Raw genomic sequence first — 27780 nt, forward strand, 5'->3', positions numbered from 1 at the left:
GACATTCCCACCTCTCCTTCTGCCACAAGCTGGCTGAAACAGTGGCCCCTCTGCAGCCTCCACACTCCCTTCCTACTTGCTTGTGAACCCACCCCCTGGAAGATGGTACCAGCTCACCCCAAACCTGTCTCACCAAGGTGACCAGTGACCAACGATGCCAGTCCCCCAAGTCAAAGGCAGATTTCAGCCCTTATCTTTCACAGGTTCCACTGCACGTGGCTCTGCCGACGGGCCGTGCTTAGGGAACCCTCTGCGCCTCTGACTCTACGCCCCTCCTGCCCCTCCGTGCCTCTCTGATCACCCTCCGCGTGCTGGAGACACCATCTCCCATCTCCACCCTTTACACACTCAAGTCCGAGTGCCCCAGCCACACTTCCGTTCTTCTTCTTTTGTAAACCTTTGATATCAAAATCTATCTTCTAATCACATTCTAATCACTTCTAATCTGGACTCACTGTCTCACCCATCAAATGGGTTCCACTTCCGACCTTCCTAGGTGATCACTGACCTCATCACCCAAGTGAGAGACCTGGCAGCCTCCGTCAATGTCGCCACAACCCCAGCTTCACTCACCTCATTTTTTCAGCACCTGATTTCAACTCCTAATAGTTATCTATCTATCCCCTTCTTTCTAAAACCTCCGCACTGGTTTTAGACCCCATTCATTTGTTTTCAGGGCAGTGGTAAAAGCCTTCTGAACCAGTTCCCTTAACCCCCATCCATCACCAACCTCTCCCCACCTCCAGCATCCATCCATCCATCCATCCATCCATCCATCCTGAAGCCCCATCCTCCATTCCGATCTAACACAGAAACACCCACAGCCCTTCCTGCCTAAACCCTCAACGACTCCAAAGACAGATCAAAGCTGAGGTTCCAGGGCCTGGGCACAGAAGGTCCGCAGACCCAGAAATGACTCTCCCCTCCTGACTCCTCTCTCTGACTTCCTGTTTTGCCTTTGCCATCTAAGACCCCTGCTGCTACTGCTACTGCTAAGTCACTTCAGTCGTGTCCGAGCCTCTGCTAACACTTTCCATGCCTGGGATGCACTGTCTCTTGGCATCTGGTCATTCTTCCCTTTAACACAAAACTCAAGCTGATAAACGTCTCTGGCACAAGCAGGCGAGGCGCTTGTGCAGCGCTCCACACACTCTGTCCCGGCTCTGCGGCACCATCGCCACCTGCCATCAGCCACCCACAGGCAGGAACCATGTCTTACTCATTCTGGCCCTCCTGGCACCTGAATGCATAGCACACACTGTAACTAGCCTGTGCATTTTACCAAACTGAGCTGGGCAAGAAACAAAAAGGAAATTTTGGACAACTCACATGAATAGTACTTTCAAAAGGAGCAGCGAGAGGAAAACAGCAGCATAAACATGTGACTACTGCAACTGTACCTGTGAATTACCCCCACGCTCTAGATTCTACGAATTCTGCAAGTTCAAAGCGCGAGGAAAACGTTTTCATGCTTAAGTCAAATCAGTCATAACTGGAGAGCGATTTCCTTAGAAGAAAAGCTATGACAAGCCTAGACAGCATATTAAAAAAGCAGAGATATCATTGTTCTAACAGAGGTCTATCAATCTTAAAGGGAATCACCCCTGAATGTTCACGGGAAGGATTGATGCTGAAGCTGAAGCTCCAATACTTTGGCCACCAGATGCAAAAAGTTGACTCATTGGAAAAGACTCTGATGCTGAGAAAGATTGAAGGCAGGAGGAGAAGGGGACAACAGAGGATGAGATGGTTGGATGGCATCACTGACTCCACGGACATGAGTTTAAGAAAACTCCAGGAGATGGTGAAAGACAAGGAAGCCTGGTGTGCTGCAGTCCAAGCGATGGCAAAGAGTTAGATATGACTTAGCAACTGAACAATAACAAGAGAGCAATTAACACCTTCTCTTGAACACAGTATCATCTTTTTCAAACAGAAGGCCATCCATTGCTGCACATCTCCTACCTAAACTCAGACAACCATACTTCCCCGCTGGCATATGACTCACCCAGAAAATCATTATTGTGCCAGGCAGCCTGAGCAGAATGGTGTCTGGGTTCCCCACCGGCACAGCATGGGGAGGAAAACTGATAAAACCACTCTCCACATTGATAAATATTTTCACTCATTAGTAATACATCTGGATCAAAGAGTAAGAGATAAAGTGCTAAAAATGATTAGTGCCTGAAACGAATAAATGGAATCACCTCAATGGAGAGCCAAAGTCAGCCTTTTATGAATATATTCCCGGGATTCAGCAAGAGACAAGGAGAGAAGGCAGCTCCTAAGAGCATCCCTTACGAGGCACAGAGCTCCAGCAATAAATATGACAGATGTTTCCAACAACCACTGATGCCCCCACCAAACAGGCCTGGGAGAGCACTGGACAGAATCTTTTGTTGCCTAATTAAAATAATGCAATATAGACACATGACTAAACACAAAAAAAGCACTGATTTGAGACTATCAGATTGCTTTCCATTGAGACTCCTGGCTATCACAGGGAGAGCCAGCTAGAAACGCAGAATTTACTTGAGGTTAGAGTGACCCCAAAGGGCTGGGCGACGCACAGCAAATGGCTGTGTCAGTATGAGTCCCAGAGCAGCCAGGGAAGAGAAAGAAACGATGACAAAGGAAAAAGGAGGTAGGTTTAAAAAAAAAAGAAAAACTTCATTCATTTTTTTCACACAACATGCCTGGCAAACTCTGAGCTTGCTGGCCGTCAACAGCTGTGCCAGGACTTGGCCTGTCTGATCTCACCCAGCGCCACCAGAGCCCTGGGATGCAGGCAGGACACCCCTCTTATGAAAGAGGAACCAGGAACAAGAAGCTGAGCAACTTGTCAGGTTGTGAAGCAGCTGGTGCTAGAGCCTGGACATGCACCCCAAAGCCCTGGATCACACATACCTAAGAATCCACGTACACACTGCTGTATTTAAAATGGATAACCAACAAGGACCTACTGTATAGCACAGGGAACTCTGCTCGATAATAACCTCAATGGGGAAAGAACTTGAAAAAGGATAGATACGTGTATATGCATAACTGAGTCACTTTACCGTACACTGGAAACTAATATAACATTGCTAATCAGCTATACTCCAATGCAAAATAAAAAGCTGAAAAAAAAAGCACAATGTGACCTACATTACTGGAAAGGGAAAAAAAAGATTCATCTCACTGATTCATTTTTGACATCCTTCATTTTGTAACATTTTCACATTGAAATTGAATCACTTCATATTCATACTTGCATTTCTCAATATTTGAGGTATCTTCATAGCTCAGTTGTAATATACCCCTGTTTTACTGATTTATCTTGTTTCTCATCTAGCATCATGATGGTGGGGAATCTGTGTTTTCTCTCTGGTTGCTGCTGGTATTACCTGTTTCTGTATCCAAAATGCCTAATTACCGGGGTGGGGGGGTGGGGGGTGTGGCTTATGGAGTCGCCTCTGGCTGGTCCCTGGCCCCTGCGGTGCCCTCGCTGGGTGGCTGCATTTTGGGGACGGGAGAGTGGACATCTCATCCCATGCCCTTGTGCTCGCAGTACCGGGACAGGAGCGTCCCAGCCGGAGGAGGCTCAGCCACGCGCCCTCCCCTCCCCACGCCCTCCATCCCCCTAGCCGCCATCCCCTTGCCGCTCCCCCAACGCCCGCCATCCCCCTGTCCCCCTCCCCACAGCTGCAGATGATGGGACCACAGTGGACAGTGAGCCGACGGAGCCAGGAACCTGAACTGTGGGATCTGAAGCAGGTAACTCAGGAGCTGTCCGTCATTCAATCCACTCTGTGGATGAAACAAGTGAACAAACCAACTGCAAAGGGAGAGAGACAGAGCATCAGGACAAGGAGGCCGAGAGGAGCGGAGGTTGAGGGACGAAGGCCTCCACCTCCCGAGCTCTCCCTGAGGGACCACGGCGGGGGCAGACCAGGCCTGCGCCCGAAGCACCGACGGGAGCTGATGGGAGCCTGCGCCCCCCTGGGAAGCTAAGGGGCCGCGCCCAGTCACACTGGGTGCCAGAGGGAGCACCCAGGGTGGCAGACCGGGGGAGGAGGGGGCCAGGGTGGGGCTGGGCCATCAGGGAAGGCTTCTGTGGGGAAGTGACAGGCAAGCTAAGACGGAAGGGTGCCGAGGCCCAGACACGGAAGAAGAGGCAGAACAGTCCTGAGGAGAAACCCAAACACCAGGGCCCGGGACTTCCCGATGCGCCAGCAGCTAGGGCCTCGCCTTCCAATGCAGGGGTGGGGGTTCAACCCCGGCCAGGGAGCTAAGACCCCACGTGCCCCAAAACAAAACCGTAAAACAGAAGCAGTACTGTAACAAATTCAATAAAGACTGTAGAAATGGCCCACATCAAAAAATAATAATAATCTTAAACACACACACGTCTAAGTCTCTGCAGTTCAGTGCAGTCGCTCAGTCGTGTACAACTCTCTGCGACCCCAAGGACTGCAGCACACCAGGTCTCCCTGTCCATCACCAACTCCCGGAGTTTGCTCAAACTCATGTCCATCCAGTCAGTGATACCATCCAGCTATCTCATCCGCTGTCGTCCCCTTCTCCTCCTGCCTTCAATCTTTCCCAGCATCAGGGGCTTTTCTAAATGAGTCAGCTCTTCACATCAGGTGGCCAAAGTGTTGGAGCTTCATCTTCAGCATCAGTCCCTCCAATAAACATTCAGGACTGATTTCCTTTAGGATTGACTGGTTTCATCTTCTTGCAGTCCAAGGGACAGTCTCTGAGGGATACAATAAACGTCCCTTCTCTGTTTCAGTGACCTCAAGTGAGCTTCTGTCAACAGCAACCAAAAGAGGCCCAGCAAATACAGCTGTTGAATGAATCCATGAGTGCAAGAATAAAAAAACACCAAAAACTCCTCAAAGCAAACACGGAAGAAAGGGCATGAACAAACAACACACTCAAGAGAGGATTAAATCCAATTTAATTAATCAAAAGAAGTTCAATGACCACAAAGAAGTTTACACACAGTGCTAGGAACCAGTCAACGTTACAAATTCCTCACACATGCTACTCATTTAATCCATCAAATCCTCTGATTCAGCAGTCCCCAACCTTTTTGGCACCAGGGACTGATTCTGTGGAAGACAATTTTTCCAAGGATTGGGAATGGGGGGATGGTTTCGGGATGATTCAAGCACACTACATCCATTGTGTACTTTATTTCTAATCTAATGATCTGACAGGAGGTACCAGTCCCCGGCCCAGAGGTTAGGGACCCCTCTTCTAATTCACCTGATTGATATCATGAGTCATCAAAACACTAAAAAGTATAATGAAATGATAATATTTGATATCCACTGAACTAAGAAACTGAACATGTTTAATAAGATGCGATTTTAAAAATGAAAGAGTTCAGCGGGAACACTTATGTTTCTGGTATAATTTTTTGAAAAGTAAGCTGGCAGCGCGGTGCACGATTTAAAGAACCAAAGTGGAACAGCCCTCCTGCTCCTGGAAATATGTCCTAGGGAATTAATTCGAAAAGAAGGAAAGGTTCATATGCAAGAAAAAGTTTCCCACAACGTAAGTTGTAATAATGGGAGGGAAAAAAGAAAACCATACACTGCCCCCAAATAACTAGGTGATGGATGTTAAATAAACTTACTGTGAGTCACTTCATAATATATACATGTATCAAACCATGATGTTGTACACCTTAAGCTAATACACCATTACATGTAGACTGTATTTCAGTAAAACTGGAAAAAATTCTTTAAAAAAAAGAAAAGAAACACACACCTGCTGTCTCCTTTGTTTCTTACTACACCCTCATCTGGCTTGATGAGCTTCCCCGAGGACGGTTCCAGCTGCTTAGTTACTTTAAATAGAGCTCTATATAAAACCAGGGATGAATGGAATGGCAGAAAAACCTTAAACCGTCAGAAGAAAATAAAACCGTCCCCTTGTCTTCTGGCATTTGGATTCCATCAGAACACAAAGACAGAGATGGAAAACACTCTTTAAGGCAGCATGTTTGAAATATCTGCTAAGTTAAACAATTCCTGACAAATCAAGCTTCATGTGTACCTTAAACTTGAAGAAGCACTAAAATACTTAGAAAAAAAAATCTGTATAAACTGTAAAAATACCAGGAGGCATAAAAGCGAAAATGCCTTCCTATGACTGTTTATCCAGTCTTACTGAAAAAGGTGGTATTTTGCATAAGCAAATTTTTCAGAAAACTGCCTTTACCCTTTTAAAAACTGATACTCTTCAAATATTAACTATTGCACTGTGCCTTCCTAGTGAAGGAATATTTGAGAGAAAAGGAATTTGATCTTTTGTAAATGAAACAGGTGATACACTCTAATCACCACAAGGATCTATTTGCACCTGTGCGGAGGTGCCCCCTGGGTGCAGGCCCACCCTGTGCTGAGGGGGCTGGGCACGTGGGGATACTGATCACCGAGAGCAGGAGCACACACCCAGCACCAAGCATCAGCTGACTCGGTGTGTGGGGCCCGGCCAACCTCCCCACAGCCCCACTGAGCCAAGGCAATCATGCCCTCCCCCCAAAATCGCTGCTTAGTGGCTAACTTCTGTCTGACACTTCTGCGACCCCGTGGGCTGTAGCCAGCCAGGCTCCTCTGTCCATGGGATTTCCCAGGCAAGAATACTGGAGTGGCTTGCCATGTCCTTCTCCAGCGGATCTTCCCCACCCAGGAATCAAACCTGCCTCTCCTGCACTGGCAGGTGGATCAGAGCCTGTAAACATCACCTTATACACAGAAGGGATTTTGCAGATGGGATCAAGTTAAAAATCCTGAGTTAGGGGATGATCCTGGATTATACAGGTGGGCCCTATGAAACCGCAATGGTCCTTACTGGGGGGTTGGGGGAGTCAGACTCAGAGGAGACGTGACGACAGAAGCACAGAGAGAGAGGGAGTGAGCTACGTGCTGGCTGAGATGAAGGAGGGGCTCGCAAACCAAGGGATGCACGCAGCCTCTAGAGGCCAGAGAGCTTAAAGGAGCAGATTCTCCCCGGGGGTCTCCAGAAGAAAGGCAGTCCTGCTGACACCTCGATTTCAGACTTCCGACCTCCAGAGTTGTCACATGGTAAACCTGCTGTCTGAAGCCACTACATGTGTGGCGATCTGTTACGGCAGCCATGGGAAATGAATGCACCCGCACGCATAGGAATCGTCATCGACCCCAAGTTACAAACAGGGATGACGAGGCACCTGCTCAAGGGCACTCAGGCAGGAAGTGGTTCCGACCTGGGACTGCCCTCGGGGGCCCAAGGTCTCACCCACTCTGCCGCGCTGCCTCTCCACACAGCCTGGCACGCACGGGTCAGCCGCCTCAAGTGAGAAATGCACCCTGCAGGAGGCACTGCAGGCAGGCATTGTGCAGCAGGCATTTTGCAAAGTGAAACGCGTCTTTCCAGTTCTGGCATCTGCGGTAATTTGTCCAATGGCAACTCAGAACAGAAATAGCTACAGCAATAAAAAGGCCGTTTAAGAAGTCTCTGTACTTTAGCAGCTGAACTTGAAGCAACCGTAGTGAGAGATGGATGATTCTCTGTAATTAGTACATTGGTTCTGATACCAGGAGGAATGGATCAGCATTAGACAGGGAGAGAAACAGAAGGCAGAGCGCGATACAAGACCAGGGAAGAAAACGGCACCAGACCTGGATTATATTCGAGATGCTGAGCCAGGTATTTGCAGCTGAGGCTCCTCTGCCCAGGTAAGACTGTAGGTAACCAAGCCGAACTCAACAGTTAAATCTGTGTGTTCGTCTAAGCTAACTGTTCAGTCAGCTCAGCGGTTCATTTTAGAGTATGAGCTCAGTTACTCTTATGGTTTATAAAAAACCTCAGAAAAAGAGCTTCAGTCAGCCCCAGGCACGGTGCAGAGAAGTGGGAGTCCTGGATACTGGAGTCAGCCCTCCCCTCTCCTGCCCATCACCAGGACCCAGCCCGTGAAGACAAGTCACAGAAAAAGACCACTGTGTTCACGTCGTTGCACCACTCCCACCTGTGACCCTTGACCTTCTCTCTAGCAGGAAGTCGGAGGAAGAGCGGGAGAAGGATGCTTCGGAGAGGCCAGGCTCACTGCAGCCTAGTCAGTGGACTTGCTAAGATTAGCCAAATGGCTGCTCGAGTACCATCTTCTTTTAACTTCTTAGTTCTAGAGTCCATCTCCTTTGAAGTAAAGAGGACACAGATAAGTGGGACTACTTTACCCTAGAGTGATTGTGTTTTTCAGGGGAAAGAGGACCTTGAAAAAACTCCAGACTTAAATCTCTGAGAATACTTCAACGTGGAGCCATGGGATCTCTTATTATAAATTGAAGAAGCATGGGGAAAAGTGGTACTTCCTCCGCTCAGACCTCATTTCCATATTCAACTCTCCACTTGTCCAATTACTACACACACAAGAGTGTTTGAAGCTTGGGTAATTCCTCTTTGCAAATTTTACCAGGAAACTTCTTCATCTCCAGTGTAAGAGGGAAGGTTGGATTGGGGGAAGAAGGGGACCCAAAGGAATTAGCATTGAACTTCAAAGAGCTTTTCATTTCATGATTAGAGAATTCCTGTTTGATTACATAACATAAAGGCACTGCACCACTGAACCTTTCCCATCTGTTCTGGGTGGGCAGAATGATGTACAAACCTCTAGACCACATAACATGTGTCTAGACCCTCTTTAAAGTCAAAAGTGGCGAGAGGTGTTACTGGCACGATTTCTGCATTAAATTCTTGTACCTGTTGGCATACATGCAAAGGGTTTAATCGGGCCCTTTATGAATCAATCTCTCTCTTTGTACATATTGACTGGAAAATCTTTTTAACTGAAACCGTCACCCATTCCGGTCTATCACTTCTAAGGCACAGTAATGAGCTCCTTTGGGAAATAGGAATGAATAAACAAGGCTAGATCACTTTAAAGAAGCCAATACATGGGAAAAATTAAGATTCGCAAGCAGGTAAAGGAGAGGATAATTACTCAGTTCCTTTTCACTTCATTAAAAGAGATCCAAGGACTTCCCCGATGGCACAATGGATAAGAACCCGCCTGCCAGTGCAAGAGAGAGGGGTTTGATCCCTGGTCCAGGAAGATCCCAAGTGTCAAGGAGCAACCAAGCCTGAGCTCCACAACCCTTGAGCCCGAGCTTGAGAGCCTGTGAGTTGCAACTGGAGAGTAGCTCCCACTCGGTACAATTGGAGAAAGTGCTTGAACAGGAACAAAGACCCTGCGCGGCGAAAAATAACTTTTTAAAAATTGTGTTAAATGTCATGCAGCAGACAGGACCGCTGAGGGGGCAGCTGTAGACAGAAGAGTCCTCGGTGTGGAGATCGGCGCTGAGGGGGCACCAGGAAGGAGACTGAGTGGGGGACTGCAAGAAGGAGGCCTGGGCGAGGCGCAGGGCATCGCCTGCAGCTCACCATCACACCCAGTAGAAGGGGAGGCACAACTATGCCCACTTCACTAACAGGAAACCGAGGCGCAGAGAGGTCACTGTACCAGGTGGAGGCGGGCAAGACTGACGCCTCTCCAGCTCCGTCTGCTCCAACGTGGCTTCTCTGGAACAACCTACGGAATTATCACTGCCACAACAGCTGCACTGAAAACCGAACCCCTTCAGGCCAGCTCTAAAGGCAAGCGAGGCTCAAAGTGAAGCGGGAACCCTATGGTTACAGGCTGGGCGCCTCATCAAGGTAGCCAGGCCCTATATGAGCACACTTCCCCGAGGATTCAGAGCCTGCTTCAGAAGTTGCCAAACAGCTCATGAGGCTCCCTAGCTTACCCAAAGAAACAGTTAAAAAAGAAAAACATCTCTGTCCACCTGAATTCCTCTCCCTGCTGAAAAACTCAGGGAAGCCGGCGGGGAGAGAGGAGGGATGGGCTGAGTATCCCGAGGATGCTGGCTGGGACATGGCTGTTCATGCCGATCCCATCCCCCTAAGACCCCGAAGGCCTGTCTGCGGTGCCCGATCAGACGTGAGTGCCAGTGTCTCAGCACCCTTCAGTGCCGAGGCCAGAGCTCGGGGCCAGGCAGAGATCACAGCGCCCCTCCCGAGCCCGCAGACCCCACCCAGTGGCCCAGGGACACGCCAGACCCTCCTGGCTCTGGGGGCCGCCGCATCTCGTAACCGGGGCATCACTGGGGACTTCAGGAATAATCTGCTTGCCCTGTCAAGAAACATCAGTGAGGCTTATTGCTGGCGGAGGTGTGAGAACTCATGAATAATTACACGACTTAATGCTTCCATTACTCAGGATACGACGGATTTACTGTCATTGTATTTTTAATTATTTTGATTATGGACTTATTAATTTACAGCACACTGCTTGAGTCTGAATGAATAGCAGGGCTCTGGCTTTGGTGCAGCCCGAGGCAAACCTGATCCTAAGTTCCGATGGATTCCAGGCTAAGCGCTCAGCTTTCCCTCGAGGCCCTCAGGCCGGGTTCACTGACAGTACATAAGACAGACCCCCAGAACCACCTCAAATTAAAGGCAGAACAGACCAGCAGGATCATCCTCTGTGTGCTAAAACAAAAAATCTCCATTGAAACCACTTCAGTTTTTACAGCAGACTCTGATTTTTGTACGTAATTGTGCTAAAATAACATTTCATTGGTACAGTTTATTAATCTCATTACATGGAATATTGAGAAGACCCTCATAAGTTTGTGGTTTAAAGGAGAATTTTAAATGTGATAGCTCTTTTACTGTATAGCTGCCTGTCTTCCTAAAACAACTGTGCAATTCTGCCTTTCTCTGTCTCTTTGGCTCCTTGTCGGAAGACTTTCCTGGTGACTGGGACACACAGCAGGTATAGCCATGGCAACTCCTCAAGGTCTTCAGGCTCGGGTGGGGAGGGAGGGTTGAACAGGACTGAAGCTTCCAGATCAAGGTCTCCTGAGGATTCCTTATTCCCTGGGGCAGAGTTCCCTCCACGCCCACCCCCCACAAATGCATGCACATGCTTACACACACACACACATGTGCAGCAAGTGTCCAGCAAGCACGGGTGGGGTCAGCACAGAGCCCGGGGCACTGGGGAAGCAGGCGAGGTCACTCTGCCCTCCTTCAGAAGAGAAATTCCAGACCCTGGCTCCCCTCTGCCCCACACACAACCACGGCATAGGCTGGACTTGGAAGGTCCACCTCAAACCGCACTCCTAGGAGAAAAAGCTCGCTGTGGCATCACTCACTCACCGTCGGCGGTGTGAAGGAGCTTGTGGCTTTTCAGCGTCCCTTTGGACTTGAACTTCTTGCCACACATGTCACACAGGTGGGTCTTCTCAGTGCTGTGACGATTCATGTGAGCCTTGAGGTTGCTCTTGCTACGAGTTGCGTACTCACACAAGGAACACTTGAAGGGCTTTACACCTGTCAGAGGAGGAAAAAACAGAGAGATGAACATATGTACTCATGTATACGTGTGTGCATCTGAAGGAATGTATACGCATACATGTCTACACACACACATCCCCTTGTCCACTGTGAATAAAGCAGTGCACACACCGCACACTCCCCTAGGCCTCTCTCTGACCCATGCTGTTCCTTCCAACTACGATGCCCTTCCTGCTGGGCCTGCAGCAGAGTTCCTCCTTGCCTCCCCATCAGTGCCCCCGAACCCCCTGTCATGACCGCTGCACTGTCCACTGCACTTCACAGTGAGTTACACTGAACTGAGTTACACTGACAAGCGCTAACCAAGGGCCTTGGCAAAAGTCGGTAGGCCCGAGCGCGCAGGACCACGTGTGAGAGCGTGTTTCAGCTCACAAGGTGAGCGGAGCTTCACCACGCCCGGCGCTGCTGCGGGGCTGACGGCCCCACTGCCGGGGCATCCTTACCACTGGGCTCGTCCTCTTCCGCTCCCCGACTATCCGCCAGGGCCCAGAAAAAGTATCTCCCAACCTTGGCTTTGGTCTCAGCTCCTTCTGCCGTGTCCATCAGTTACTGCTCTCTTTACTGAACCATTCATTTGATCACAGATTGTAGAAAATACTTCATCTGTGCCCCTGGGGAGCTGTCCTGTCATCCTGACTGCAGCACTGTGGGTTCCTAACTCACAGGAAGGCCGCCCCCCAGCTGCAGGGCTCCAAGCCTCTTCGCTGGGAAGGCCACGTCCCCTCCCAGGGGGAGAAGTACAGCCCCACTGTCTCTGGCAGACCCCAACCATCAGCTGCCCCGCTGCCCGTGTGCGGCCTATGCCTCCCCGCACAGGCGAGCACCCCGGGGCACAGGCTGCCCCCCTCCTCCCCCTGCCTGGTCTCCACCCAGGCCTTCCCCACCTGCCGGAATTGGAGGATCTGCTGTCCTCGGGGCCTTCCTTCGTCCAGTACCCCAGCACCTTCTCAACACCACCACCCGCAGGGCACCGGGGCGACTACCAGGGTCACCCCCAAGACTGGGCCAGAGCTTTGGTTCCTGCTCTCCTGAAGCTCACTTTCTGCACAGAAATCGTGGTGACTTGCTCAACTACAGCTCCAAGCAGGCCGTGAAGACTGCACATCTCTGCTCCCTGTGACTGAGTCATGCACAGCTGAAACTACTGGTCTCAGCTGGCTGGCAGACACATTTTTGCAGTAGGTAGAGAGAATTCTAGCTGCAGGGGGTGTGGACATGGCTTCCTCCTAAGGAACCCCAAGTGAAAGTGCTAATCACTCAACGGTGTCCAACTCTTTGCGACCCCATGGGACTGTAGCCCACCAGGCTCCTCTGTCCATGAGATTTCCCAGGCAAGAATACTGGAGTGGATTACCATTTCCTTCTCCAGGGGAATCTTCCCAACCCAAGGATCGAACCCAGGTCTCCCACGTTGCAGGCAGATTCTTTACCGTTTGAGCCACCAGGGAAGCCCCAAGAACTCCCATAGGCAGCACAGAATCACACACACGCTCCGTTCTGACAGAGGGACACGCACCTTCATGAGCCCAGATGTGACGCTGAAGGTCTGAGCCATTCTTCATGAAATAGAAATCACAGTACGGGCACTTCATGGCTCTCTTGCCAATGAGCCCTTTTAGCTGGACCCTCCTCCCGAGAACCTCGGAGATGGTGCTCATGGAAACCTCTAGAAGAAAAGCAGATGACAACCAGAAGCGGCCAAAGAACCGTGGTTCCAGTGAGAGGTTAAGTGGGCCTCGAGACAGAGCCTGGACCCCACCCCACCCCACCCCGCGCAGTCAATCCTGGCAGCTCTGAGGCAGCAAGGTAAGTTGTGCCTCGTGGGGCCATGGGGCCATGGGAGAGAGCTTTTGCCTGAAAAGCTACACCAGAAGCAGATTGAGTCTCTCAGACCAGACTCCTGCTAACACAAAATGTGAGGGGTTGAGAAGCAGTATGACAAGGCAAGTCGGACAAGAGCAGAATATGGGAAATAAGGGGGAAAGACTGGGCTTCCCCAGTGAATCAGCACCCTGGGGTGGGGGTGTCCTGTAGAACACAAGGAACTCAGGCAACACGACAACTTCATTCAAACAACCCAACTGCAAAAAAGAAAGTCTTGTGTCAACTGGTTGTTGCTGTTGTTGAGTCGCTGAGTTGTGTCCAACTCTTTTGGGAATCAATGGACTGTGGCCCGCCAGGCTCCTCTGTCCATGGGACTCTCCAGGCAAGAACACTGGGGTGGGTTGCCATTTCCTTCTCCAGGGGATCTTCCTGACCCAGGGATCAAATGTCTCTTATGTCTCTTAAGTCTCCTGCATTGGCAGGCAGGTGCTTTCCCACAAGCGCCACCTGGGCAGGCAGCACAGTTTTACAAAGGGGAGGACAGCCATGAGCCTGGGGCCAGATGCCTCTGAAGACTAGATAAAACGATAAAATAAAGCAAATCGTTATATAAACACCTGAGCTGTAAGTAAAGATAACTCTTCCCCTTGAATTGACTCATATCTTCATCTCTCCTTTAGTTTCATTTAACATAGCTGCTATACAATGCTGTATCTTAAAATAAACATGAGCATTTTTAAAATCGGTCTCCCACTCTGAGATGCATAACCTTACCGGGATGGTTGGTCTTGATATGTGACTTTATCAATCGATCTTCTGAAAAAGACTTTTCACACACAGGACAAGAATAACTCCTTTTGTCCTTAACAGAAAGAGAACATAATCAATGGACTGTCTCATTTACACCCAGGGTCTGTGGGAAATACTACCACCACCACCACAAGCGAGACACACAGACACCTTTCCCAGCGCCCGCAGCCGGCCCTGCACGGCCCAGAGACTCGAGGGCAGCAGGGCAGTGGCCTCGCCTCCCTTTCATGAGGGAGAGACTGACCTTAGAAATAACAGTCCTGTGGATGCGGCTGGGCCAGCCGAGAGCAGAGCTCAGCCTCAGGGTCTACAACGGAGACCATCATCTCCCAAAGTTAACATTTCCATCATCCCCCAAAGTTGCCTCCTTTATCAAGATTATCATGTGTGCAACAAGAACACTTAATACAAGATCTGCCCTCTAGCAAACCTTAGGTACATACTGCTGGTTCTGGGCACCGTGCGGTACATTAGATCTCCAAGACCCGATGAACATTTCACCCTCCAGTGCTCAAGACGTGTGTGCACGTGAGTTATTTTAATCAGACTCACAGCCACTCTTGAAGGACAGGCATTATTACGCTGTTACAGATTAAGAAACCAAGGCCCAGGGCGACGAGCCCCAGGACTCTGAGGAAGAGCCGGCGTTGGAACTCGAGCGTGCGGGTCCCCACCTCAGGCCCTGACCACCCCCAGGCCACGTCCCATCCAGGCCGCAGGGAAGGCGTCCACTCTGCACTGTCACCTGCCCGCCTGCCTGCGGTGCCACATCCTCAGTTGGGGAGAAGCTTTGGTGAATGAAAGCTCTGTATAGCTCATCCATGTTTCCTCTCACTTTAATGGTCACTTTAATGCCATTTCCCGTGAAAACCTTTCAGAGAGTGGATGTTATGGGTTAAATTCTGTCCCCTACAAATTCACATGTTGAACCCTAATCCCGCAGTATCTCAGTGTGACCTTATTTAGAAACGTGGTCATTACAGATGTAATCAGTTAAGATGAGGTTGCAGGCCCTCATCCAATATGACTAATGTTCTTAGGAGAAGGGAAAATTTAGACAGAGACCTGCAAGAGGGAGAATGCCATGTCTTCATGGGAGAAAGAAAATACCCAAGCCCAGCCAAAGGGAAAAAAAATGACAAACCAGTATCTCTCGAGAACACAGATACAAATATCCTCAACAAAATATTAGCACATAAAACCCAAAATGTTTTAAAAAAAAACTATAAGTCACAACCAAGTGGTATTTATCTCATTTGATTCAACACTCTAAAATTAATTAATATAATCCATCACATCAACAGGTTAAGAAATAAAAGTCACATGATAACATCAATAGAGGCAGAAAATTAATGTGGCAAAATCAAATACCTACTCATGATAAGCAATTTCAATAACCCAGGAATAGATAGGAACTTCCTCAACTCAATAAAGAAAATCCACAAACAACCTATAGCTAACACTACTTAATGGTGAGAAACCAGAAACTTTCCCACTAAGATCAGAAATACAGCAAGGATGCCCCCTCCCAGCACTCCTTTTTAACATCATATCTGAAGCCTTAGCTAATGCAATAAGATAAGAAAAGGAAATAAAAGATACAGAGAATGAGAAAGAAGATGACATGATCACCTAAGAAGAAATTCTCAAAGAATAGACAAAGTTACTCGGAGCTAATAAACAATTATGGCAAATACCAAAGCCAGTTGCGTTTCTATATACTAGCAATGAACAAGTGAAATTTGAAATTAAAAACACAGAACAATTTACATTAGCACACAAAAAATGAAATGGTACAAATAAATACCATTATTTACAATGAATAGGTATAAACAATTCTAACAAAATATGTACAAGATCTATATGAGGAAAACTTTAAAACTGATGAAAGGAATCAAAGCACTAAATAAATGTAGAGCTATTCCAACATCAAGGATAGGAAGATTCAATGTTGTCTGGACAAAAGTTCTTCCCAATCTGATGGGTAGATTCAATGTAATTTCAATCAAAATCTCAGCAAGTTATTTTATGGGTATTGATAAACTGATTATGAAGTTTATAAGGAGATGCAAAAGACCCAGAAGCCTACACAAAATGATAGAGGAGAAGAGCAAAGTCGGAGGACTGACATTACTCAACTTCTAAACTGACTATAAAGCTACAGTGATGAAGAGCATGTGATATTGGTGAAATAAGAGTCAAATAGATCAAATGGTACAGAACAGAGTCCAGAAATAAACTCTTTTAAACACAGTCAATTAATCTTTGACACACAAGCAAATACTACACAGTAGAACAAAGACAGTTATCTCAGCATGATGCTGAAACTGGGCAGCCATGTGCAAAAAGAAGAAAGTGAACCTGGACAAAAACCTCACACCTTTTCACAAATATTAACTCATATTGGATCACAGATCTAGAAGCAAAATGCGAAACTATAAAACTTCTAGAAGACACAGAAAAAAACCTGGATGACCTGGAGTATGGTAATGATTTTTTAGATCCAACACCCAAGGCATTAATCATGAGAAAAGAAAAAAGAACTGATAAACAGTGAAAGACACTGAAAGAACAAGCCACATTCTGAGAGAGAATGTTTTCAAAGGACACATCTGGTAAAACTGGCCAAAGACCTGAACAGACACCCCACCAGAGAGGATATACAAATGCCAAGTAAGCACGTGAAAAGATGTTCCATATCATGTGTCAACAGAGAATCCAACGCAAAACAACAAGACACCATCTCACACCTACAGAATGGTCCAAATCTAGAACACTGACAACATCAAGCGCCGGTGAGGATGCGGAGCAGTGGGAACTCTCATTAGTTCCGGATGGGAATGCAAACTGATACAGCCATCTTGGAAGACAATTTGGCAGTTTCTCTCAAAACTAAAACACTCTTACCATAAGAGTCAACAATTGCACTCCTTGCTTTTTACCCTAATGAGCTGAAAACGCATTGAAAACTCATGTCCACACAAAAACCTACACACGGATGAAGCAGCTTTATTCATAACTGACAAAACTTAGAAGCAACCAAGATGTTCTTCCGTATGTGAATGGACTAACGGTGGTACATCTCAACAATGGACTGTTATTTAGCTCTAAGAAAAAAATGAGCTATGAAGTCTTGAAAAGATGTATAAGAAACTTAAATGCACTTTTGAACTCTGTGGGAGAAGGCGAGGGTGGGACATTCTGAGAGAATAGCATTGAAACAAGTATACTATCAAGGGTGAAACAGATCACCAGCCCAGGTTGGATGTATGAGACAAGTGCTCAGGGCTGGTGCACTGGGAAGACCCAGAGGGATGGGATGGAGAGGGAGTGGGAATCGGGAAAGGGAACACATGTAAATCCATGACTGATTCATGTCAACATATGGCAAAAACCACTACAATACTGTAAAGTAATTAGCCTCCAACTAATAAAAATAAATGAAAAAAAATAAAAAGAAAAAGAAACTTAAATGCATAACTACGAGAAAAGAAAGGCCAATATGAAAAGGCTACATATTCTATGGCTCCAACTAGAAGACATTCTGAAAACGGTAGAACGATGAGGACAGCAAAGGGATCCGTGGTAGCCAGGGGGCAGACAAAGAGAGGGATGAGGAGGAGGAGCAAGGAGGAGTTTTAGGGGAGTCAAACTTCTCTGCGTGACATTCTCATAAGGTATATCCATCATTCCACATTGGTCGAAACGCCAAAAATGTGCAGCACCGAGGCTGGGCCTTATCGTAAACTATGGACTCTGGGCGTTACTCCATGTGTCAATGCAGGTTTATAACTGCAGTAAAGGCAAAGCGCTAAGATACAGGATGTCAAGAGGAGGGGAAGCTGTGCCTGTGGGGGGACAGGGGGTATATGGGGAAATCTCTGTACTTTCTGTTTAGTTTTGCAGTGCATCTAAAACTGCTCTAAAAAGGTTTATCAAAAGAAAACACACACTATGTGCTCAGAACAGAGCTTAGCCTGTAACGAGAGCCCAAAAAGTCTGAAAGACTTTGCTGCTGTGGTTTTAGCTTTGCCATTAATGCAACTCAGACTCAGCCAACAGACCTTCTTATGGGCTAATGCACGCTGGGAAGTCCCAAAGGGGCCTCTGAGTGACCATTCCTCCAAATTCTTTTGTGGACTGCTACTACAGCAGAATGTCTCCTGGGGCTGGGGTTCCTGAAGCTCACTTAAGAAAAGTGCGCTGCTGTCTTGCTCAGTCGCTCAGTCGTGTCTGACTCTTTGCAACCCCATGGACTGTAGCCCGCCAGGCTCCTCTGTCCATGTAATTTCCCAGGTTAGAATACTGGAGTGGGTTGCCAGGCAATCTTTCCAAATCCAGGACTGAACCTGCGTTTCCTGCATTGGCAGGTGCCACCTGGGAAGCCCAAGAAACATGTACTTGATATTCAAAAACAAAAATGAAATGGAAGACCTTCTGAACAACCAGTCTGGATGCACTTCCCACCAAGCATCTGGGTTCCAAGCAAGGCCTGCCATGCCCAGATGCCTAAGGGGTCCAGGCAGTTCCCATGAAACGGTCCTAGCTTTCTGCTCAGCTAATGCCACAGACTCCCGCCCAGGCTATATCACAGAGTCCAGGCTTGTCACTGTCCTCCTATGCCCTTGACCTTCTAGGTCACTCCATCACTCCTAGATCTTGCAGACGAACTTATGCTCACGTGCCCTTCTGAAAGACGCCCTGGGCACACGCCACACACATTCTGCAGGGGGCTGTCACCACCCACTGCTGCCTGGGCGTTGTCAGAGCTGATGGAGGCGTTCAGAAGGGCTTTGAAGGAGTTTACAGTGATCTCTCCTGAGCCCTTGCTATTTGATTTTTCTTTTAATCTATGATAGTCTGAAAGCAATTTATCTTAGAGCTTATCAGGGCCCCTCATTTCTTGATGCCTTTGAAGACTCTCAGAAGGACACAGGCAGTGGGAAAGGGTGCTGTGAGAAGGGTACACTCTAAGGACTCATTTATTTCTTTTTCAAAAACCTCAGTTCCCAACCAGAGATGAAAACCCAAACTGACACAGGAAACTTGAAAAGAACAGTGGTTAAAAGAGTCCTTCGCAGAGGAGGAGAGTGCGAGCCCCATGAGGTAATGAAGGGAAGAGAGCCCAGCCCCCGTTGTTTGCTTGCTCTGATGGAAATGCCTTCAAAGCACTGCAGAGCTCTTTGAAAGAAGGGAAGCAGTAGCCCTGTGTTGCGGGAACAGGGGGCAGGGGCTATGGGAGCAGCTCTGGGGGCAAAGCTCCCAGCCCAGCTCACAGTGATGGGTGAACCCAGCCCTGGCCTACGCCTTGGCCCCTGAAGCAAATGGGCTATTCTCAAGTCTGAAACTACTTGTCAGTGGAAAACACCAAATCTGCCTCCTACTCAGCCACCGAGTGTATTAACTATCACATAAGCACATCTATAAAGTATCTGACATCAAGATTAAAAAAAAATAAAATGGGAGATTCCACTCTGAACAATTTCTCAGGAATAAAAAGCCCATGGTTTTAGCAGATGCTAACCTCAACGGACTCAATCTTTCCTCCACCCTTCTGGGTCCCATGTCAGCTCAGGCACGGTGCTGAGCACAGAGCTGGGAGACTCTGACCCTGCCCTCACAGGGCTCATGAGAACTGCCAGCACACAGAGACCATGAACTAACACAGGACAAGGAGAAAACAGTCATGTGCGGTAGTCACATATGTATGTATGGATGTGAGAGTTGGACCATAAAGAAGGCTGAACACCAAAGAACTCATGCTTTTGAACTGTGGTGCTGGAGAAGACTCTTGAGAGTCCCCTGGACAGCAAGAAGATAAACCAGTCAATCCTAAAGGAAATCAACCCTGAATATTCATTGGAAGGACTGATGCTGAAGCTGAAGCTCTATGCCACCTGATGCGAACAGTGGTCTCACTGGAAAAGACTCTGATGCTGGGAAAGATTGAGGGCAGTAGAAGGGAGCAACAGAGGATGAGATGGTTGAATGGCATCATCGACTCAATGGACATGAGTCTGAGCAAACTCCAGGAGAGACTGAAGGACAGGGAAGGCTGTGCTATAGCCCATGGGGTCACAAAGAGTCGGACATGACTGAGCAACAGAAAAACAAATGGAGAAAGTGTGACAAAGACCAGAAAACTGACACAACATTGTGGCTAAGTTAGCAAGTTAGGAAAGAGCCGGAAATGTGCTCCAGCCTGGATTTCAATTTCCAGGCTCTTCCTGTCCACTTAGTCAGGCCATGCCCCTCACTTCCAGTCCTCGGCCTTACTCATGGGCAGTTGCTTTATACACAGGAAACTCTGCAGCCTGAGGTCCCCAGGGAATAAATATCCAAACAGGGCGGCACAGAAACAGGTGGTCTGTGATAACAGAAGAAACGACCATATACCCTCACAGCTGTTGGAAAGGAAAAAACTTTCGTGCAATCGCTTTAGTTCAATAACATTTTACTCTACTTCAAAAAAAAAAAAGCTCCCTCTACTTCTCTGTGCATTGTTGGCAATATATTATTTTAGTTTACTTCCAGAAAATAACAGGTGAAGTTTTATATATGTATCTTTAAAGACAAGTACAGACCAGGCACTTCTCCATGACAGGCACTGATTTTAAATGTTTGCTGAAAAGCCACCACCACCACCACTGTGACTATGGCTTCTCCTGCTACCACCACTAACAAGAAGAAAGAGCTAGTGTCGACTGCCCTGCCCCATGCCTGGACCTCTGCTGGGTCCCTCATAGATGTTCCCACGGAAACCCTGGAGGCCGGGACTGTCACTCCACTTTTACAGACAAGGGGTCACACCACTTACAAGTGAAGGAGTCAGGACACAAGACCAGAATGAGTCCGCTCCTCCCAGGTGAAGGCTGGTGACAGTCACGGTGCCCTGAGCATCGAGTGCCTGCAAGGGCTCCTGAGAAGGCGCACAAGCCAGGAACAAAGGGGACAGACTGATATATCCTGAACATCCACTGGAAGCTTGACTTCCTGCTACTTCACACGTCTGTGTCGGGATGAACTTGATTTAAAAATAGGTTCCCAGGTCCCCCCCCCACCACACACAAATTATGGTGGAGGTATGAGCCAGGAATCTCATTCATAACAATTACCCCCAAGTATTGCTGATTCAGGATGTCATAAATTACATCATCGGGGTCAATGACTTGCAAACTCATCTAATGGGACCTACACAAGAGGTCACCCATTTGACATCACCACCGAGAACATACATGTACACACACTGGCATATAAACACACTGAAACACGGAACCAAAGGTCTCAGAAAACAATTACCTTGAAAACTTATTACCTTGTTATAGGTAAAGAGTGCTGATTAATTTCTACTTCATTCTATTTCATTTTTAAGATACACTACATTCAAAAAACTAAGATTGTGGCATCCAGTCCCATCACTTCACGTCAAATAGATGGGGAAACTAGAAACAGTGAGAGACTTTATTTTCTTGGGCTCCAAAATCACTGCAGATGGTGACTGCTGCCATGAAATTAAAAGACGTTTGCTCCTTGGAAGAAAAGCTATGACAAACTTAGACAGTATATCAAAAAGCAGAGACATTATTTTGCCAACAAAGGTCCATCTAGTCAAAGCTATGGTTTTTCCAGTAGTCATGTATGAGTGTAAGAGTTGGACCATAAAGAAAGCTGAGCGCTGAAGAATTGATGCTTTTGAACTGTGGTGTTGGAGAAGACTCTTGAGAGTCCCTTGGACTGCAAGGAGATCAAACCAGTCAACCCTCAAGGAAATGAGTCCGGAATATTCATTGGAAGGACTGATGCTGAAGGTGAAGCTCCAATACTTTGGCCACCTGGTGCTAAGAACTGACTCATTGAAAAAGACCCTGATGCTGGGAAAGATTGAAGGCAGGAGAAAAAGGGGACAACAGAGGATGAGATGGTTGGATGGCATCACCAACTCGATGCACATGAGTCTGAACAAGCTCCGGAGTTGGTGATGGACAGGGAAGCCTGGTGTGCTGCAGTCCATGGGGTCACAAAGAGTCGGACATGACTGAGCAACTGAACTGAAGAGTTGTAATCCACTGCACTAATTTCACAGTCCGCTAATGGATCATGACCTGGGGGCTGAAAAAACACTGACCTGGGTGTTCTATACTTATTCTCTAGATTAATCTTCACTATCTGGAGAAGTCAAAGAAAGTAACATATCTCCATTTCACAGAGGAGAATACTAAGGGTCAGTGATGCTAAGCAATTTGCCCAAGATCTCAGAGGTGGCTATGGGGTCTGAACTTTTAACATGCTAGAACCAAACTTAGTTTTCTCAAGTCTTCCTTTCACAGAGTTTGCCCAGTGTTGTTAAAAAAAAAAAAAAAAAAGGGTTCAGAAATGTCATTGACTAACTTCCTTGACCAGGTCCCCATGTTTCCTTGATGGCAATGCACCCTTGACTCTGAGTCATGCTGCCTGGTCACTGATGGGAGGGAGGAGGTGGTGGGAAGCAGCTACATAGTCGCCTGTGCAAGCACTGAGCCAAGTTCTTTACTCAGAACGCTCCATTTAATGTCCCAATAATCCAAGAGACCTATGTACAGATACAAAGACATATGTATGTGTACATGTATATTTTGCATGTAGAGGTATGTGTGATACATGCGTGCACACGTGTGGGTGTGTATAATGCATGTGTGAATATGTCTGTGCATACACATGTATATATGTGTGTGTATAAAGAGCCAATATGCTTTTTTAATACATATTTCACAGAAGGCTACCGAGTCTGAGAGAGGACAAGTGATTGTTCCAGTGTCACACAGCCTGTGTGATTACTGAAGGCAATATCTGAATCCAGTTATCCAACCCCAAAGTACTATACCCACTAAACCCAAAACACCCTGACTTTGCCCTTGGTAACACACTTCCTGAGTGCTAGTGATTTCAGGCCAGGAAACGGAGGTGCCAGATCAAGTTTCTGAAGCCCTGTCTGCGTGGAGAAAGGGACGTGGTTGGAGCAGAGGCACAGCTGGGCCAGGTGTGCCTCCCCTACAGCTTGGAGAGTCTCGAATCGCTCTCCGTGCCGGGCTCTCAAGACAGAGGAGCATATTCGAAAATAAACACTCACTCACTGTGTTATAGGATCACCCACTGGAGAAACAGACAGCTTTTACCACCATGAGACTATTTAACAGCACCTTGAATTAACATATCACTTTTTAAAAATGCTTTGCAGGCATTCTTTCGCAGGGCCTCCAAGGAGTAACGTGATAGGATCATCAGTGATCGTCAGTGCTGACTGCGCTCTCACTATGATTCAGCATGCCCAGTACTCGGCAGGCGTCATCTCACTTAGCCTCTCAACAGCTTCCAGTGGTGGCTATTAGTATTATCGGCCCTGTTATTAACGGTCCTTTAAACCGTCATTTGAGAGAGGGGTTCCCCAACCATTTTGGGACCAGGGACAGGTTTCATGGAAAACAAAGTTTCCACGGACCAGGGCTGGGGAGGGGATGTTTTCGGGATGATTCAAGCACATCACGTTTAATATGCCGCCGCTGCTCTGACAGGAGGTGGAGCTCAGGCGGTCCTGTGAGAGAGGGGGAGTGGCTGGAAACCGCTGAAGCTTGGCTCCCTGGCCCGCCTCTCACCTCCTGCTGTGCAGCCCAGCTCCTAACAGGCCACGGACTGCTTACAAGTCCATGGCCCGGGGGGTTGGGGACCCCTGATTTAAGAAACCTTTGCTTTAATTCTATTCTGTAGATCTTTCTTCTATAGGCTTTCTCTGATGCTGAAAAATCTGCAGAGGAAGCCAATGTTTTCAACGGGATTGTCTTCCCAACAGACGCGAGGCTCTCCCTGTGAGAAAGGCCCTGGGGTGAAGGAGGGCCTCTGTTAAGGTGAAGGGCCTGTGTCGTGAGAAGGGCCTCTCCATTCTCCGGGGTGGATGCTCACACACCGGGCTCCCGAGGGAGCAGGGGCACCTCCGTGCGCATCGCCGAGAGGAAGCGGGGAGCACCCAGGGGAGACGGGGCTGCCACTAGGGCGGGCTACTTACCAGCTCAGTGTGGACTTTAAGATGTGCCTGCAGCTTATATTTATCTGGAGTCGAGTAGTCACAGCCGTCAGTGGGACACTTCAGCAAGATGTTACTGTGTTTCTGAATTACATGGCGTTTAAGGCAGTTTTTGGTGATGGAAGAATAGTGACACTGGGAGCAATAATACAGATGTTCCCGGGTGTGGGTGCGGACATGCATGTCAAAATGCACTTGGTACCAAAAAAGTTTGCCTAAAAAAATATTTTCACATGAGAACAAGGAAGTTTCTTTTATCCTGAATTTGATTTTTTTTTAAATTAGTATTATTATTATTTTATTTTTTTAACGACTATCTTCCTTTCCCTCTTGTGCTTGTCCGGGTCACCCTTCACACTTTGTACCACATCTCTGTCTGGAAATGACTTTTCAAAGGTGGCAGGTGGCAAAAATCAAGGGTGCTGCTACTACTTCTGCATGACATCAGTGCTGGGAAGAGGAGTAAAGGAGGGTTTATCGAGGACCAGTTACGGTGCCACGTATGTTTATGCACATGGGTGACATCACCAGGCTCTAAACTCTGCCGGCACCTGGGCCATCTCCCATGGGTCCTGCCTGCTCTCAGGAGACCCCGAGGCCAGCTTCCACCGTGAGCTGCGAGGGATGCACTCAGCGTCTCCCTATAAAGAGCTGCAGTCACTCCCATTAACATCTCTCTGCCCATCTAGGCAACGGCCACAACTTACTAAACCTGGACTTTTAAATTTCTCATGCACCAGAAGAAAGGTGCCTCTTGGCTAAAGCTCAGGCGGGGGCCGCGGGATAAACCTCTGCCTTGCAGGCCTGGCCGAGCCAGCGCGTTTGGCTGTACCAGCATCCTAGCTGCCTTCACAGACTTCACAGGCTACACTGCACCACGGTGGCACCATACTATCTACCCAGGACGGCGAGCTCACTTAGAAGGTGTTCTTTGCAAAGAGACACGAGCTCAAGTCAAACAGGAGGTGGACCCGCAGCCAGGCGGCCGGATGGGCTGCGGGGAAGAGAGCCCCCCAGCCTCGCGCCCCGGCCCCGCCCTTACCACAGTATTCACACTCCAGGTCCCCGTACACCTTCCGGATCCTCTCACACAGGCCGGTGTCCATCCGCCTCTTCTGCAAGCCGTCCAGGATCTTCATGAAGGCAGTGAGGCCGGCCCGGTGCTCGGGGGCGGGCGCGCAAGAGGCAGGCTGGCACAGGGCCGCCTCCCTCCCACCAGCTCCTGGGGGAGGGTCTGAGGCCTGAGCTGGGTTGGACCTGAGACCTCTGCTGGGATCTGGGCCATCGCATGGGGAGGCTGCCACTGTCTGCCCCTCAGCCGGGGGGCTCTCAGCGCCCGGGGTCTCGGGGTTTGCTTCCATGCCTTTGGCCTTGGATAACAGAGGTGCCATGTCCTGGCCCTGAGTCGGGGCGGCGCCTCCCTGCTGGGTGTCGCCTGTCTTCTCGGGAGCAGCAGCTGGAGCCTCGGCCGTGGGGGGATCGCTCTTCATCAAGAACTCACTGGAAAGCCCCGCGTGCGGACGGAGGTCCGGGGACACAGCAGAGGCCGCAAGCTCACTGGGCGGAGGGGCCGGGGCGGCACCGTCGGGCTGGGCGGCGGCCGAGCGCACTGGCAGGGCGGGCACCTCTGCGGGGGCCCCGGGCTCCACCGCAGGCCGCGCCTCCCCGGGGCCGGCCGCCTCCTTGGGCACATTCACGCCCTGGAACACGAACTCCTCTTCTGCCAGTTGCAGCTGCCCGCCCAGGGCCTCCTGCTGGATGTCCCCGCCGGGCTCCAGGAGGCAGAAGCTCTGGTTGATGGAGCTGGTGAAGACCAGGGTCTCCTGGGCGGCGCCGTGCGCCTCCTTGATGTGCGCCCGCAGGCGGATGGAGCTGACGAACTTCTTGGGGCACAGGGCGCACACGTAGACGAACGGGTGCTTCCGGACGTGCAGCTCCAGCGCCTGGTACTTGGTGGCGCCGTGGCCGCAGAGCTCGCAGGCGAAGGGCCACTTATCGCCGTGGACCAGCATGTGGCGGTCGCGGTCCAGCTCGTTCTTGAACTTGCGCTCGCAGATGTGGCAATCGTAGAGCAGCTGCCGCTTGCCCTCCCTGGTCATCAGGCACAGCTCGTCCAGGGCCTCCTGCACCGGCTTGTCCTGCGGGTCGTGCGCGTCGCGGATGTGCTTGATGAGGTTCTTGACGTCCGAGTACTTCTTCTTGCAGAAGCGGCAATGCTGCTTGATCTTCTTGTGCACGCGCTCCACGTGCACCTTGAGGTGGCCCTTGCTCAGGCAGGTGAAGGAGCAGCAGTCGCACGCGAACTTCTCGCCCGTGTGCTTGCGCAGGTGCACGTTGAGGTTGGCCTTGATGGCGCTGGCGTAGCTGCACTGGGAGCACTTGTAGGGCTTCTCGTTGGTGTGGATCCGCAGGTGGGCCTGCAGCGAGTGCTTGAACTTGAAGACCTTGTTGCAGTACTCACAGGTGAAGATCTTGAGCTGGGTGGGCCCGAGCCTAGGAACAGAGGGCAGCATGGTTACCGGTGGAGACCCTGCACCTTCCCCATGCCTCCCCCCCGCCCCCTTCCTTCTAGGTGCCAAAACACCCAAGGCTTCAAGGTGAGCTGGCAGACCCTGGGGCTGAGGATGGGGGAGGCATTCATTCATCAACAAGCAAGACTGGACGGTCTGCAATCCACAAATGATAGTCACCAAAGAGCTGCACCTTGTACCAGGGACAGGAGTTGGCAGGTGAGCCCACGGGGTGGGTGAGGCTTTTTCTCCTTCCAGGGAGGTCCTCAGAAACACAATGATCATTTAGTGCCATTAATCAGACACCATTAAGCTGTACCCACGGTAACTGGAGGGCTTCCCTGCTGGCTCAGTGGTAAAGAACCCATCTGCCAATGCAGGTGACACAGGTTCGATCCTTGGGTTGGGAAGATCCCCTGGAGGAGGGCACTGGCAACCCCCTCCAGTGTTCTTGCCTAGAGAATCCCATGGACAGAGGAGCCTGACGGGCTACAGTCCATGGGGTCGCAAAGAGTAGGACAGGACTGAAGCAACTTAGAAAACCCACACTGTAACTGTAAAGCCTATTCATGGAACTAACCATACAACTATGTTTGACCAACACAGGTTCCTCTCTGTTTTAAATGAAAAATATTTAAACAGACTGCAGCCTGTAAACACCAGAGGGTACAAGTCTCCTGTTGTAATTAAGACATTCAGATCTGAAGGTCGGTACTATGCCTGCATGCTAAACCCAAGGCTAATTTAAGGAAACAAATCTGGATATTTCTCAAATGACAGAGATATCCAGAAGGTGATCATTTTACTTAGTGGAAGAAACTCTGGGCTCATAGTATTAATTAAATAAACAAATCACGGGTATTTCCTTCTTGAATGCAAGGTCTAAATGGTCTTAGGAAAATCTCTGGTTCTGATTTTTTTCATATTATTACACGGATACCTGGCCAGGCACTCAGTGCTGCCCCTCACCAAGAGGGATGAATTGGAAGACGTGGCCGGGCCACCTGCACTGGGCTCTCGGGTGCGAGCTGACTCACTGAGTTGTGATGTCATGTGATTCCTATCACATTATCTCACCCCGAATGTCCCCTTATTCAGTCCAAGAGGCGCTCTCACCCACTGCTTGAAAGCATTCAGGCAGAGTTTTAAAAGATCAGACCCCTTGATCCAGTTATCCACTGGAATCTA

At 48.9% G+C, this 27780-nt stretch overlaps 1 protein-coding gene across 5 annotated transcripts in view; it reads right to left on the reverse strand.

Moving 5' to 3' along the window:
• ZFAT (zinc finger and AT-hook domain containing) overlaps positions 1-27780 on the reverse strand; it is a 144499-nt gene that overhangs the window by 54534 nt on the left and 62185 nt on the right. For all 5 annotated transcript variants that reach the window (XR_010658660.1, XM_065902975.1, XM_065902976.1 and 2 more), the window contains 5 exons: positions 25125-26575; positions 24065-24297; positions 13993-14080; positions 12911-13060; positions 11197-11370 (listed from right to left, as the gene is read on the reverse strand). Coding sequence is in view for 4 of the 5 variants with exons in the window: in XM_065902975.1 (XP_065759047.1) it covers positions 11197-11370; positions 12911-13060; positions 13993-14080; positions 24065-24297; positions 25125-26575 (2096 nt within the window). In the remaining variant the exon portion in view is untranslated. The remainder of the gene's footprint in view (positions 1-11196; positions 11371-12910; positions 13061-13992; positions 14081-24064; positions 24298-25124; positions 26576-27780) is intronic.

Source organism: Muntiacus reevesi, chromosome 12, assembly GCF_963930625.1.
Source record: "Muntiacus reevesi chromosome 12, mMunRee1.1, whole genome shotgun sequence".
In the NCBI taxonomy this organism is placed as follows: Eukaryota; Metazoa; Chordata; class Mammalia; order Artiodactyla; family Cervidae; genus Muntiacus; species Muntiacus reevesi.